The sequence below is a fragment of the Sciurus vulgaris genome (assembly GCF_902686455.1).
Source record: "Sciurus vulgaris genome assembly, chromosome: 1".
In the NCBI taxonomy this organism is placed as follows: Eukaryota; Metazoa; Chordata; class Mammalia; order Rodentia; family Sciuridae; genus Sciurus; species Sciurus vulgaris.
The window spans coordinates 210,172,593-210,186,466 of NC_136461.1; the positions used below are offsets into that span (position 1 = coordinate 210,172,593).

The 13,874-nt window shown below is 61.1% G+C and overlaps 1 protein-coding gene across 3 annotated transcripts in view; it reads left to right on the forward strand.

Annotated features, from left to right (window-relative positions):
- Positions 1-12,984, forward strand: part of DENND3 (DENN domain containing 3) — a 46,595-nt gene extending 33,611 nt beyond the window's left edge. Inside the window, exons 17-23 of one of the 3 annotated variants that reach the window (XM_079106839.1) lie at positions 2,249-2,356; positions 4,163-4,302; positions 5,838-5,995; positions 7,737-7,870; positions 10,613-10,731; positions 10,807-10,944; positions 11,392-12,984. In XM_079106839.1, coding sequence (XP_078962965.1) covers positions 2,249-2,356; positions 4,163-4,302; positions 5,838-5,995; positions 7,737-7,870; positions 10,613-10,731; positions 10,807-10,944; positions 11,392-11,592 — 998 coding nt within the window. In that variant the 3' untranslated portion in view covers positions 11,593-12,984. The remainder of the gene's footprint in view (positions 1-2,248; positions 2,357-4,162; positions 4,303-5,837; positions 5,996-7,736; positions 7,871-10,612; positions 10,732-10,806; positions 10,945-11,391) is intronic. The other 2 variants (XM_079106838.1, XM_079106837.1) reach the window with 2 other exon arrangements.
- Positions 12,985-13,874: the final 890 nt, after the last annotated feature.

Sequence of the window (13,874 nt, forward strand, 5' to 3'; positions counted from 1 at the left end):
GCCGGGGTGCAAGCCACAGGCTCCTCTCCAAGCAGGCTGGGAATCGGAGGCCGGCTGCTGAGTGGTTTGGGGCACCTCTGGACGGTTGGGGACGGGCCTGGCAGGCAGGCTCTGGGCCCTCTGGGGAAGGTGGTCCCCGCGTCCTGCTCCTTCAGTGGGCTTGGCGGTTCTCCCGCAGCGACTCCCAGGCCTCCTGTGTGCTCACGTCGGGCCCCACGTTCCCTGGGGGCGGCCTGAGCCTTCCTCCTGGAAGACGGTGCTCAGGGCTGTGCGTGCGGGTGAGGGTGACTTGCCTGCCGCTTCAGTGGTGGCCCCTTTTGTTTCCATTTTGAATGAGCTCTGTGACCAGCTGTCCTGGGACCCGCGTGGGAGGCGGGGACTGTCGCGGAACGCCTGCCGACACTGGGGCCAGCCGCCCGCAACCATGGGAATTAGGCCAGCAACACAAACCTGGTTTCTGAGAGGCAGGTCCATCACGTGGGATGTTCACGGGTGGCAGTGTCTTGCCCGTGGCTGTTGGGGACACAGGCAGTGGCTTCCTGAGACAGAGTCTGCTGTTACCCTGCAAAGCGAATGCTCGGCGGTTCTGCAGAGCTCCCGGGTGTGGTCGCGGCCCCGTGGCTTAGCACCTGGGTGCCACCCCAGGAGGAGGCCCTGACCCTCGCCCACCACCTGCTGTCCCTCACTTGCCTGCCCTGGGCGCCTCACACCTGGATCCCTCGCAGTTGCCCGGGCCCACCCTGGTCAGTGGCTGAGGCGCGCTCTGCTGCGCACACGTGCGTCGTCTTTACCCCCATGAACACTGCCGCTGTGCGTGGCGCTGCCGTGGCCCAGCGTGAAGGCCTGGACGTCCTATGCCAGGGGGTGGGCAGCGACTGTCCTAGTGCCAGTGTTCATCTGCCTCAGTACACGTCCTCTCCTGACCGCTGTCACCGACCAAGGGACCCCTGAACTTGCGGGTCACAGCCCCCTCTGTCGTGTGACCAGGGAACCCTGGGCTGGGACAGCGGCCTGGAGGCTTGGGCCTCCTGCTGCCAGCAGCCCTGCTGGGGCCCGGAGCACCTTGGACGGTCTTGACAGACACGCTGGCCCTTTGCCGCCCAGTCGGGGGCAGATCCAGCCATCGCTGCTCACGTGCTGCTTACTTACATCCAGTCCTTGCCAGAGTCATGGACAGCCTCCCCACTGTGCGCAACCTGTTCAGAGTCCCTGGCCACGCCGGCTCGATTGCTTTGGCCCGACCGCTGTCCATCCTGCTCCTCACGCGGAGGAGGCTGTACCACAGTCCCAGCACCTCGGCGTGCCCGGCCCCTTGCGGGCAGATCAAGACATGTTTCCGTGTGTAGGGCAGAAGGAGGGGCAGGACTGGGCCTGGGACAGGTTGCTGTGATGGTCGACTGGTGACGTGAGGCCCCGCAGGGCACAAAGTCCAGCGAGGAGCCCAGAGGCAGAGGCTCCAGGCAGCAGGAGCAGGGTGTTGGCAGAGGTGCTTTGGCATCGCCACACTCAGTGAGAGCAGCCCGTCCCTGCAGAAGTCCTGGTGGGCCTGCCCACCATGTTGTCCCCAGTAGGTGACATGCCACCGCTCCTGTTTCATCTTCTTTAAGATTGGGGACGACAATATGAGTCTCATCAGGTTTGTGAGGCTTAGTAAAACAAGGCCAGAGAAGCAGCTGGAGGCACCCAACACAGCCCCGCTCGGAGCATCCTGACGAGTGACTAATGGGAACAGGCCAGGAGGTGCCCAGGACCTGGCAGCAGGGTCTCTCCATGGCCTGCCGTCCCAGGAGCTTCGGCTTTGTCTGGAGGGGCAGGTTTTCTGCAGCGAGGAGGTGCCAGCTCGTCCGCAGGGCCAGTGGCTTTTAACTGGGGCCATTTTGTACCCCTCCCTGGGGCGAGGCATGGGCATGCCGGGAGACACGGGGTGCGCAGGGGTGCTGCCCGGCCTGCACGGCCAGCCTGCCGTCCGTCATGCTGAAGCTGAGAAACTGCTCTGGAGGTAGTCCTGCGTGTGTTGCAGCTTGGGGACGTTTTGTTACTGAGAAGTGTTTTAAGTCCCCTCTGCTTGGTTGTGCATAGTGCCTGGTGAGAGATCCGATTGTGTGGCTTCCGGGCTGGGAAGGGGGCGTTCAGCCAGTGCCCCCACCGCTGAGACCCGCGAGGGGGCCTAGACGCTGGCTCCCCCGGACACCGGTCGCAGAGAGAGCTTCCCTTGCGTCGGGCACTGACTCCACGTTCTGTGCTCCAGTGCGCACGGCATTCCCCATGCCGACCTCAGAGACCCTGAAGCACAAGATCAACCCTTCGCTGGGGGAGACGGCCCCGCAGGCTGTGGACGTGCTGCTGTACACGCCAGGTGAGGGCCTCCTGTTTGTGCTGCTGTTACATAAGAACCGATCTGCAGAGTCTGGACTGGGCACCGTGGGCAAGTGTGCAGGGCAGGCCCTGGGGTGAGTCCTGCGTGGTAACTGTGGAGCTGCAGGGCTGTTCCCAGGTCCAGCACTCAGGAGCCCATGAGAGACAGAGGCCACCCCTGAGGCTCAGCCTGTCCCAGCGTGTGTCCCCTGCCCTTCTTAGCAGGAGTGGGAATCATTGAAGCTGCTCTGGGATGAGGAGACCGGGCTTGGCGGGCAGGACTGGCCCGGCCCTTCCATTCTCCATTCTCTTGTTTGGGGCAGGTGGTATGTCTGCCTTTTTCTGCACGTAGATTTTCTAGCTCCCTAAGAGCTGCATTTGGACCATAGGAGAAAGAACTTGGTGCAGCCAGGGATCCGGGTACAAGCAGGACACTCCTCGTGCTGCAGGTTTGACGCTCTTGGAACACTGGACTCTGAGTGGCTGAGGACAGCAGCAGGGAGGGTCACACCCAGGGCAGGTGGTAGTGGGAGATGGAGGAGCTGGGTTCAGGCAGAAAAGGACTCAAATGTGTTGTCAGTTCTTTGCTCTGGAAGGACTTAACAGCGAGCACCGTGGGAACACTCAGCGACCCCTTCAGCACACGTGTGTGGATGATCGGCACACGCACGGGGCTGTGGCAGAGCACTCTCCCGGGATGGGGCTCTGGGGCCTTCACTGCACCTTGGGATTGAGCAGAGCAGAGCCGGGCGTTCACCACTGGCTCCAAGCCATGTGGCTGGTGTTGGGGTCCTTCACCGAGCACGGTGGCTCCAGCACCACGGACCATGGCGTCTGAACTAAGGGGAGTTTTCAGATCCAGGCCAGTTTCCCTTAAATTAAAACTGACAGGGCTCTGGCCGTCCTGCCCAGTGGGACCTGCCAGAGGGAGTCTGGGTAAAGCCTAGCCCTGGGCTGGGACTCTAAGGTTGCCCTGAGCACACTGCACGGGCAGCATGCTCGGGACAGACCCGTGGGAGAGACACCGTGCTCCTCCCGACTGCAACAGGGGGGCCCAGGGGCTGGGGCAGGGCATCTTACCTCAAGGTCAGGGAGTCCTGACCCACCTGTCTCCCCATGATCAGTTCCAGGGGGACTGAAGTCTAGACGTGACAGGCCAGCAATAAGCAGTCAGAGCAGGTGGCCCTGGGGACCAGGACATGCCCGGGCTCCATTCTAGGGCGAGCCAAGGGCCCTCCTGGCATGTAAAACCCTGACCCTGCGGCAGGTGGTAAAAACGAGCATCGTTTTCCGGTGCGACAGGAGTGGTCGGGGCACCTGCTGGGAGAGGGGAAAGGACGGCCCCAGTCAGGAGGGAGCAGGGACAGGCTTCACGGCAGAGGGTGGCCAGGGCCGCAGCTGAAGGCAGGCTGTCAGTGTGGCTTGCCTGGGAGGCCACAGTGGGAGGATGGCTTGAGCCCAGGAGTTCCAGACCAGCCCAGACAACACAGAGGCCCATCTCCAAAACAAAACCCCCAACTTTGTACCCTAAGAGTGACCAACATTAAAGAGGCCACCACCGAGGATGGGGCCCTCCTGCTGCTCCCTGCTCTGGACCGTGGCTCTCCAGTGGCCCTGAGGCACCTGCCTGGTGCCACGCAGGGTGTTCGCCCAGTCCTGCCTGCTCACCAGCTGCCGCGCTCCCGGGCTCTTGCCCTGCACCCCAGCGCCTCTGGACCTGCTTAGGGAGCCGAGTCCCGGTCCACATGTCTGACGTGCTGTGATGTGCTGAGCCCACTCACGTCTCTGTGGCCGCTGCTTTCTTCAGGGCATCTCGACCCAGCAGAAAAGGCAGAAGACGCCCGCCCCAAGCTGTGGTGTGCCCTGAGTGGGGGCAAGGTGATCGTGTTCGACGCCTCCTCCTGGACCATCCACCAGCACTGCTTTAAAGTGGGCAGCTCCAAAGTGGTGAGTAGGCGAGGGGTGTCCAGTTCAGACGGCCGAGCTCGGTCGGGGGGTCTTGCCTTCCACAGAGGTCTTCACGCAGCGGTCCCCTCTCTTTGCTGTGGCCTCTTGCTTGGGGTGTGGCTCTGGCCTCAGCACCCAAGGGCAACCCCTGCCACCCAGCTGTGCAGCCGGAGGCCCCAGCACCCCGTGTGGTGCTTCCTGTGACTCTGGGCAGCACGTGACTTCAGGGGTGTCTGCCACCTGCAGGCCAAGCAGCAGAGGGACCAGGCTGGCCCTGGGCTCCAGGGCTCCCTCCATTCCTTTGAGTTTGCGTGAACTGGATTTCATGACCAGAACAGACGCGGATGCCTTTGAGTAGTTTCTTGGCCTGGTTGTGGTGCGGCCTCCTGCGGACACAGCTTGAGTGTGCACCCTAGACCCCTGTCCCGGTCCTCCTGTCTCTTCAGGCACTTGCCCCTGCTCCGTCCTCAGGTCCCGTTGTGGAGGACTGTGTCTTCTGGACAGTCTGGTGGGTGTGAGAAGCACTTCTCGCTGGGCTGTTTTGCTGTCACTCATGAGACAGTGTCCTCTGTTTTGCCCACCCCCACCTTGGCTGGGGCCTCACCGTGTGACACAGGCTGGCCTGGAGCTCCTGGGCTCAAGCCATCCTCCAGTCTCAGCCTCCTGAGCAGCCTGGACTCCAGGCCCACTGTGCCAGCTTCCCAGCATCTTTCTCCAGGTCAGAGGCCGCGACCTCCCTGGAGCGGCCCGGCCGCTCCCTCTGGGCTGCTGTCTCCTTGCTGGTCAGCCTGTGTTCTTCATGCCCTGCTCTCGAAGCGCATTTTCACACCTACACCACGTGCAGCGGCCGTCGCCTTGGCCGGGGTGTGCTCAGGGCGCAGGAGAAGCCACTGTCCCGAGGACCCTCCAGGGAGGCCCTCCCGCCCCTGGGTCAGCACCGCAGGATCTGCTGAGCTCACGGCCACCGTGAGGAGGACGATCCAGCGAGGCGCCAGGCAGCACTTAGGGTCTTTGTGGTGGTTGCAGCTTTTCTAAAAATAAGAGGACACCGTGGCCCCCACAGTCCCAGTGTGGGCTTTTAAACCAAGACAGATCCTGTGCCCGCAGTACGGGGCACCCGGCAGTCCAGGGGCCCCGGGACTCGACGGGCGAGCAGGACAGGGAGGGGCTGCCGCTCGCTTCCCGCAGTCCATTGAATCTCGTCCATGAGTAAGAGGGTCTGTGATACCGGAAGTAAAATTGTGTATTCGTGTCTAATTATGAGTAAAATTGGACAAAACAAGAAAATTAGGGAGATCGTCCTTATTCCAAATTTATTTCTCCCTCTTGATTTTTAGTTATAAGCCTACCAAAGACTTTTTAATAGAACAGGTTTTAAAACCCTATTAAAGCAAATCCGAGGCTGCGTCTGTAGCAGTCCCCGTGCCCACCACCTCGCCCTGTGACGTTCGAAACGAGCACCTCTGCTCTGCTGATCGCCTCTGCGGCGGTCTGTGGGGCGACGGCATCCCCCCTTGTTTCTTGGGCCCTGTTAGAACTGCATGGTGCTGGCGGAGCAGAGCCAGGTGTGGATCGGCTGCGAGGACTCCGTCATCTACATCATCAGCACCCACAGCATGTCCTGTAACAAGCAGCTCACGGACCACCGCTCTGGGGTCACGGGCTTGGCTGTGCAGGGTGCAAAGCAGCCCAGGTACGGTGGCTCTGTGGGGGGAGCTGTCTCTCAGCCCTGGGGGCAGGGGTACCAGTGCCAAGGGCACAGGGCACAGAGCGAGGCGGTCCAGAGGAGAGACGGGCAGCGACCCTGCTTGTGGAAACTGAGAAAGGTGTTGATCCTTGGAGAGCAGCGTGGGGCAGGCCTGGGACGGGGGTCGGTTTTCTTGTTGCCACTGAAGTCTCTCTCTGAGCTCCCCTGAGTTTTCAGAGTTGGCTTCATTTAAAACTGCCATTGTTAAGGCCCCAGCTCCCCAAATCCACTGCCGGCCCGCAGCCCACAGCCTGTGCCTGCTGGCCGTGGAGCTGGTGAGGGACAGCTGCGTTCTGTGGCCTTTTCGGGCGTTCCTGGGGGGCGCCACCCTCATGTAAGTCCCCCAGTTTGGTTTCCCTTCTGGAAGCCTCGAGCTTGGCTTGGCGCTCGGCCCTGCCCTCCCTGCCTGGAAGCACAGGCTGGGTCACTCTAGATGCTACCAAAGGCAAGAGGGACTCCTGTCCGGTGGGCTTGCTTGTCCCTGGCCACTAGCATTCCTGCCTCTGTCCCCATCCTGCCTGGGACCAAGGTGCCTAGAGAATGAGAGATTGGAACAGGAGTCCTAAGATTATCCTGGTCAGCCGGGGGACCCCAGATAGACTGTGAGGCCACATGGGAGATGACTGTGGTCCAGAGGAGCAAGTGTCCAGTGCAGGGGCTGGTCCCCGGGAGAACCACTGAGGTTGGTCTCTGGGTCCATGCAGAGTCCCTGGCTTCCTGCTCACCTGGCCACCCACGGCCTTCTGAGTTGGCTTCCCAGCCTCAACGCCAACATGAAGTAGTTGACTTGGAAGTTTACCACCCAGTGCTGGCAGCGCTGTGCTCCCTGGGGCTCCCTGAGTCCCCCCACTGCCCCCAGGTCCTCCAGGCTGACAGCAGTCCCTGCTGTCCTGTGGCTCACGCGCATCTTCCGCCCCCGTCTCCCCTTGGTGTCCTCCGTGTGTGTGTGTCGCAGGGCTTCTTCTCTTTGTAAGGACACCACCAGTGACATTGGTAATGCCTTCCCTGAGGACCTCATTTTGACTTGGATAAGGCCCTGCCTCCAAATCAGGTCATGTTCTGAGGTCCTGGGGTCAGGACACATTTTTCTCAGGGACACAGTTCAATCCCTGATGCCGGTTAGTGTCACTCACTGTGCTTACCTGTTAGCCGAGGGCAGGCTCCTGTTCTGCTCACCTGTCCTGCAGTGAGAAGAGGGCGTGGCCCAGCCATGCTCAGGGAGGACTCGGGTCGAGGTGGGTGCACTTGGCAGGGCCTGGCTCCCCAGGCCCCTCCACCCTTGGCTCCAGAGGCGCTGTGTCCTCACAGGCCCAGCTCAGGTGTGACGTCCGTGTGCACCTGGAAGTGAGACAGGCTGGCTAGGGTGGCGGTCGGGGAGCACTGGCCAGTGCACCTCCCCACGGCTGCAGTGCAGGCCCTCTGTGGCCCCTCTAGACTGGGTGGCCTTCAGGGGCTGCGTTTCAGCCCGTGGTCTTGCTGTGGCCCTGCTCAGCACCACCTTGCCGCCCAGGACGGCCTTGCTCTGCTGGGCGGGTGCCTTCACTAAGCCTGCTCTCGCCACGTCCATCTGGATGGCACTGGCCTTTCCAGTTGCGGATGCTTTAGTCCTGACTTTGTTCCTCCTGGGGCTGGAGGCTCGGTGCCCAGGGCCCAGTTCAGTGTGTGCACGTGCTCTTGATCCCTCCAGCGAGGTCTTCTCCTGCAGCCTGGACGGGACCGTCCTGGCGTGGAACGTCAGCACGCTGCGGGTGACCAGCCAGTTCCAGCTGTCCAGCGGAGGCCTCACGTCCATCAGGCTGCACAGTGACCGCCTGTGGTGCTGTAAGTCTCCAGGCCGCCCTGGCCTGCTGCGCACCCGTCTCCCTGCGCCTCACGCATCTCCATTCTTAGTGTCGGGCTGGCTTCTCCTCCGAGCTCTCCGTTCCTCTCCCCTCAGGCTGCTGCTCCCAGGCCGCCCAACTCCCCAGTGGCTCGCAGACCCCTGCCATCCCTGCGTGCCAGGCTCCGCCCACCCTCCCTGCTCTTGCTGTGCGCTTTGGGGTTAGCCTGGCCCAAGTGCCCCTGCTGCCCATTGCCCTCCACAGCCTGTCCTGTGTGGGGGCCACCTCTGCCACTCCCAGCACATCCCTGGGACCTGAGCGTCCTGCAGGCCACACCAGGCACCTTGCCAGGGTGGTGGGGGGTGTAGCCTCTGCCTGGCAGCCATGCTTGCTGGGTGGGACCTCCCAGCACACTGATGTCACCTGTGTGTTGAGAGCCTCCCTGTGTGGTGGGCATGAGTTCAGCTCATCACACTGAAGAAGAGTTTCATGTGTAGTAAGACACTGCTCGGTGTCTGCGGGGGCTGGCTTCAGGACATTGAAGCCCACGGCTGCTCACAGCCTTTGTCACCTGTGCAGCCTCCTGCATGCTCTGAGTCACCCTGGGTCACTTACAGACCTAGCACGACAGTGTCATGAGAAGGCAAAGGGGCTGAGGCAGCGCGGGGTCACGGGAGGCTGCTCCCAGAGCAGAGAGGAACACCTGCGTCAGTCTTCGCAGGTCAGGGTCTAACCAGCCAGTTCCCCAGCTGTCAGGCAGGGCTCCAAAGGGTGACAGTTTGGAATGTCACCTGGAGGTGTCATCTGGGAGTGAGATGGGCATCGTTTTCACGGGCAGGGAGAGCAGCCCTGTGCTGAAGCCCCGAAGGACAGAACCAGAGTCTCATCACTGTGCTGCCTTTCCTGGGCAAGACTTGAGTGGTCAGGTGACAGGTCAGGGTGCTGCTGTGTCTAGTCTTGGGGGGTCCCTTTTATGGGTCTTAGATGAGGGGGTTGCATCTGATGTCTGAGCTGGGTACAGTGGCACATGCCTGTAAACCCAGTGACTTGGGAAGCTGAAACAGGAAGATTGCAAGTTGGAGACCAGCCTCAGCAACTTAGTGAGGCCCTGTCTCTAAAATATAAAAAGGGCTGGGGAGGTGGCTCAGTGGTTACGCACCCCTGGGTTCAATCCCTGGTAGCAAAACAAAACAACAAGAAAAAAACCTTGCATGTCTGGTGTTCCTTATGAGGTTTGGGCTGTCCCTGTGTCCACATGTTCCTGATCCAGTCTGATACGTTTGTGTGAATCAGTTGTCTTGATCTGTGTCTTGGGGTTGTGCCGGGCACACGGTGGTTGCTCACCTGCACAGACCAGGTAGAGGCATCTACTTTGCACGTGTCCTCAAAATGGAGTAGCTCGGGGCAGACTGCTGCGTTATAATGTGGAGTAGCTTGGGGCAGGCACAGTCCAAGAAGTCTGTTCTACACACCGTGGAGTGAGGCAGGAGGGGCCTGAGGCCTGCCCTCGAGGCACCCCGCAGCAACCCACTCTCCTTCCATCAGGCCCCAGCACAGGCTGAGGACCGGGCCTTCCACATGTGGGCCTTTGGGAAATTCCAGGCCCAAACTGCAGCGGTTGGAAACGTCCTTGTGTCCTGTCTGCTTGTAAACCTCCTGGTGGATTTTCACTTCCGTTCTGGAACCTCCAGTTGGTTTTTGTTTGGAGGACTCTGTTTCTCTCCTAACTTCCTTGTGCCCGCACCTGGACTGTCCCTGTATGCCAGGCCAACCCTGGGACAGCAGAGTCCCGCCTGCAGCTATGTCTGTGCTGAGCCCTGCCCCCGGGCCTGTGCAGTGTTGATGGGGGCTGAAGCTCCCACAGCGGTGGACAGCTGGGGCCCCTGCCACAGGAGCCTCCTGGGGCTCTGGCTCCCACTAGTCAGTCAGGTGGGTGATGGCACCTGGACAGAGGCGTCCCGGAGGGTATAGGAGAGGCAGCTGCCAGCCAGGCTGAGAGCGGGGAGAGGAGAACCCTGGTGAGTCCCTGCACCATCAGTCTGGCCAAGGGCCGAGTGCCCACTTGTCAGGTGAGGCTGGCATGGGGGCCTGCAGTCCGGGTCCCTGGGGCGTGAGCTCAGGCATTGCGAGCGGCAGCGCCTCCGCTGGCTCCTGGGCCTGTCTCCCAGCACGGGCCTGCCCAGGCCTTTGCCTACAAACCCGCCTGCAGTGCTCACAAGGGCTCCGGCGTGACGTGGTGCGGCGGCTCCGCCACGCCAACTCCTGCCTAACCGGACTGGCTGGCGCCCCCTCTGGGCTGTTTGGATGGCTGGGAGCTCACAGAGGTGTGGACACTGCTGGCCTGCAGGGCACGGCTGAGCCGCATGCAGGGATGCGCTCTGCAGAGGAAAGCTTGGACGTCACTAAGGGGCTGGGGTCTGCTTGGGCTTCTGGCGACCGCCCCGAGGCGCTTCCGCCCCCTCCCCCGCAAGGCCTCCAGAGGGCCCCGCATTCTGGCCGAATCCCTGGTAAAACGGGCTCACAGGGCTGGGGAGATAGCTGGCGGTGGAGTGCTTGCCTCGCAAGCATGAAGCCCTGGGTTCGATCCCCAGCACCAAAAAAAAAAAAAAAAGTGTTGCTGTGCAGAGCGACGGTGAGCGCCCTGGCGGGCCACAGGGACGACGCACCACAGGCAGCATCCTTGGCGGGAGGCAGCAGCCGGCTGCGCTGTGCCCGCAGGTCCTCCCTCTGCTCTCCTCTGCAGGCACAGGCGGCAGCATCATGGGGCTGACCCTGCAGGGCTTCCTCCGCCGGGAGCTGCGCATCGATGAGAACTTTAAAGAGGCTCGCACCTCTTTTGTGGGCTTCCAGCTTCTCCCTGAGGTACTGTGCAGCCATGGTGCTGGCCATCTCGGGCAGGGTGGCCCTGGCCACGGCTCATGGGGACTTATGTTCCAGCAGGAGCAGCTCTGGGCGGCCTGCGTGGGGCACAGCGAGGTTTACGTCTGGAGCCTGCAGGACCTGGCCCAGCCGCCGCAGACGGTGCGCCTGCAGGACTGCTCCCAGATCAGCTGCATGCTCCTGGTGAAGAGGCAGGTGAGCCTGGGGAGGCCTGCCGGCCTCCTGCCCACCCCCGCCTTTCCTTGCGGGATCTCCAATGGGGGCCAGCAGAGCACGAGGCCAGTGGTGTCCTTGGGTTTCAAGGTGTGATGGTGCTTAGAAGCCGATGTCCCCAGGGCGGTCACAACAGATGGCTGCATCCTGGGGCTTAAACACAGAGCTCATTCAGAAGCCCTCAGGCCCGGGTGGTGAGGGTGAGAACGGGATCTTAGCATGCTTCAAGTACATAGCGTGCTGGCCGTGCCACGTGGCCCCTGTGCCGGAAGGCCTGAGAAGATCCCTCCCTGGGCTCTGTCTTCGAGGTCCATGGGCAGCCTGTCCAGGAGGGATGCCAGCTTTGGGGTGCAGAGTCCAGGACTGGGCCACGCACACACCTTCCAGGGGGCTCATCTCCTGGCTGACGTGCCTCCTGTTTCTCTGCAGATCTGGGTGGGCGGCAGGGGACTGTCGCAGGGAAAGCCCAAGGGGAAAATTTACGTGGTCGACGTGCAGAGAAAGATGGTGGAAAAGGAGCTGGTGGCACACGCAGACACCGTGAGGACCCTGTGCTCCGCTGAGGACAGATACGTGCTGAGTGGCTCTGGCAGCGAGGAGGGCAAGATCGCCATCTGGCAGGTGGACTGAAGGCAGAGGATCCGCTGGCCACCCTGGGCAGGGCCAGCACCTCTCTGCAGCCTTCCCAGCAGCAGGAGCCCAAGGGTAGGGGAGCGAGCCCCCAGGGCAGGACAGGGCAGGGGCAGTGGCAGGGGTCAGCGGTGAGCCTGGGGCCCACATGTCTCTGGGCTCTCCAGTGCTGAGGATGGTTCATGTGGTGGGCATGCTCAGGCTGGCCGCCACATCCCCTTGGCCACCACCTCTGCCCAGAGGCTGCCTGTGTTGTCAGCCAAGTTCCAGAACCCATGACCAGGGACAGCCCTGGAGCCCAGAGCTGACCACGCTGGCCTGTGGCCCTCAAGGTGGACTTCGCCCCTCTTGTGCTTCGCTGGTCCAGGCCATGGGTCACGTGGGCTTCACAGTGGGGTGGTGGATGCATGGCAGAGCGCCAAGGGCTGCAGCCTCCCCGTGCCTGCTAGTTCCATGGAGGCCCAGCCTGACCCCTCTCAGAGCAGGTGGCTAGGGGCTGCCAGAGGGGCAGGGACAGTGCTGTGATCAGGTTTGTCCAGACTGGTGGGACAGCTGGGGCAAGCTGTTCTTTTTCTTGTTAGTGTAAAATTTCCTTAATGAAGAAACCCAGAGACTGCTTTACCAAAGGCCCCGCCTGTGGCCCTGCCGCGGGTGCATTTCCTCACCAGTCCTGCCTCCCCTGGCCACTGAGCCTCCCGGGCACGCCGTGGAGGGCTTGCCGGTGACGCCTGATCACGTAAGAGGAGCTGTCAGTGAGTCAACATTTGCAAGGAGGGCCTGTGCATATTCTTATCCTGTGATTGAGATTTCATTCCTGAAATGTCGTGTGGAGGTTTGGGCCTCGTTGCTGGACGCAGAGGGAGCATTTGTCCATGGCACATTATGAAGGCATGTGGCCTGTCCCCTGTGGACCTGCCCACGGGCTCAGCCATGGGGCCTCTGGGCACTCTCCCTCGGCTTTCAGGACTTCAGCTGGACACCATGCCAGATCTTGCCTGCTGAGGGGTTGCTCAGGGTCCATGGCTTCCTGGACGAGGGCCATGCTTTGGCAGACCAGGGACTCCCCAGACCATGGCTAGATCTACATTCTGGAAGACCCACATCCCTGGTCAGAATGTACCCAAGGTGTGGTTTAACAGAGCCACCAGCTTTACAGTGTCCTGGAACGCAGTTCAGAGGAAGGCCTGGGGCCACAGCCCTGCTCCTCTGTGCTTCTGGGGTGCTCCTGACGTCTGCGAGGACTTGGCCGATGGCCGAGGCCAGGGGTTGAGTTTTGCTTTTGTAAACATGTGCAAATGTACAGTGAAAGTCTGTCAGAAATACATTAATGATTATTTAATCCACATGGAACCAGGTATTTTCAGGGTGTAAAAAATAAATTATTTAATAAATGCTGGTGTCCAGTTTATTTCTGCCACCAGTCACTGGAAGAGGTCTTCAAAGCAGTGCAGGACCATTTTGAATTTGCTCTTGGTTCATTCCAAGCAGCAGACAAGCTATTTCGTTGTAGCTTGGTGGTGATGATTTCCAAGATTGTATGTGGCAGTGACTGTGCTTCAAACAACCAGTGCAGAGCCAGAGGCTTTTACGAGGTGGTCATTTATGTAAGAAGAAATGCTGAGCACAGGAGTCGGGGACAGTGGGCTGTAGCGAGTGGCCACCACGCTTACGTAAGTGGTCCTTGCTGGGCGCTGGCTGGGATGGAAAGTGCACCTTGATGGCAGCAGGGTCCACTGCTGGGCACCAGGGACTGTCCAGAGGGTCCATCCTGGGCTGCTTTGCCCACTAAGTCAACATTTGCAAGAAGGGCCTGTGCATATTTTTATCCTGTGATTGGGATTTCATTCCTGAAATGTGGTGTGGAGGTTTGGGCCTAGCTGCTGGACGCGGAGGGAGCATATGAAGAAAGATCAAGTAAAGCAGAAAGCTCCTGTAGGGGGTTGGATGACATCGGGAAAACATGGCCGTGTCCGAACCTTATTTGGAGAAAGGGTCTTTGTAGATGTAATGAAGGATCTCAGATGTGAGCACTGGCAAGTGGCCTGAGGAGGAGGGGACAGGGACACAGGGAGAGGCCACATGTGGGTGCAGCAGAGGGCACAGAGCCAGCCGAGCCAGCCTGGAGCCACAGGAGCTCACAGGGGTAGGAGAGCTCGGCCCAGAGCCCTCAGAGTGGGTGGGCCACCATGCCCACGCGCACTCACACCCACACCCCACCCACATGCACGCACACCCACGCGTGCATACCAACACGCACACCTCAGTTTCGCACCTGCAGCCTC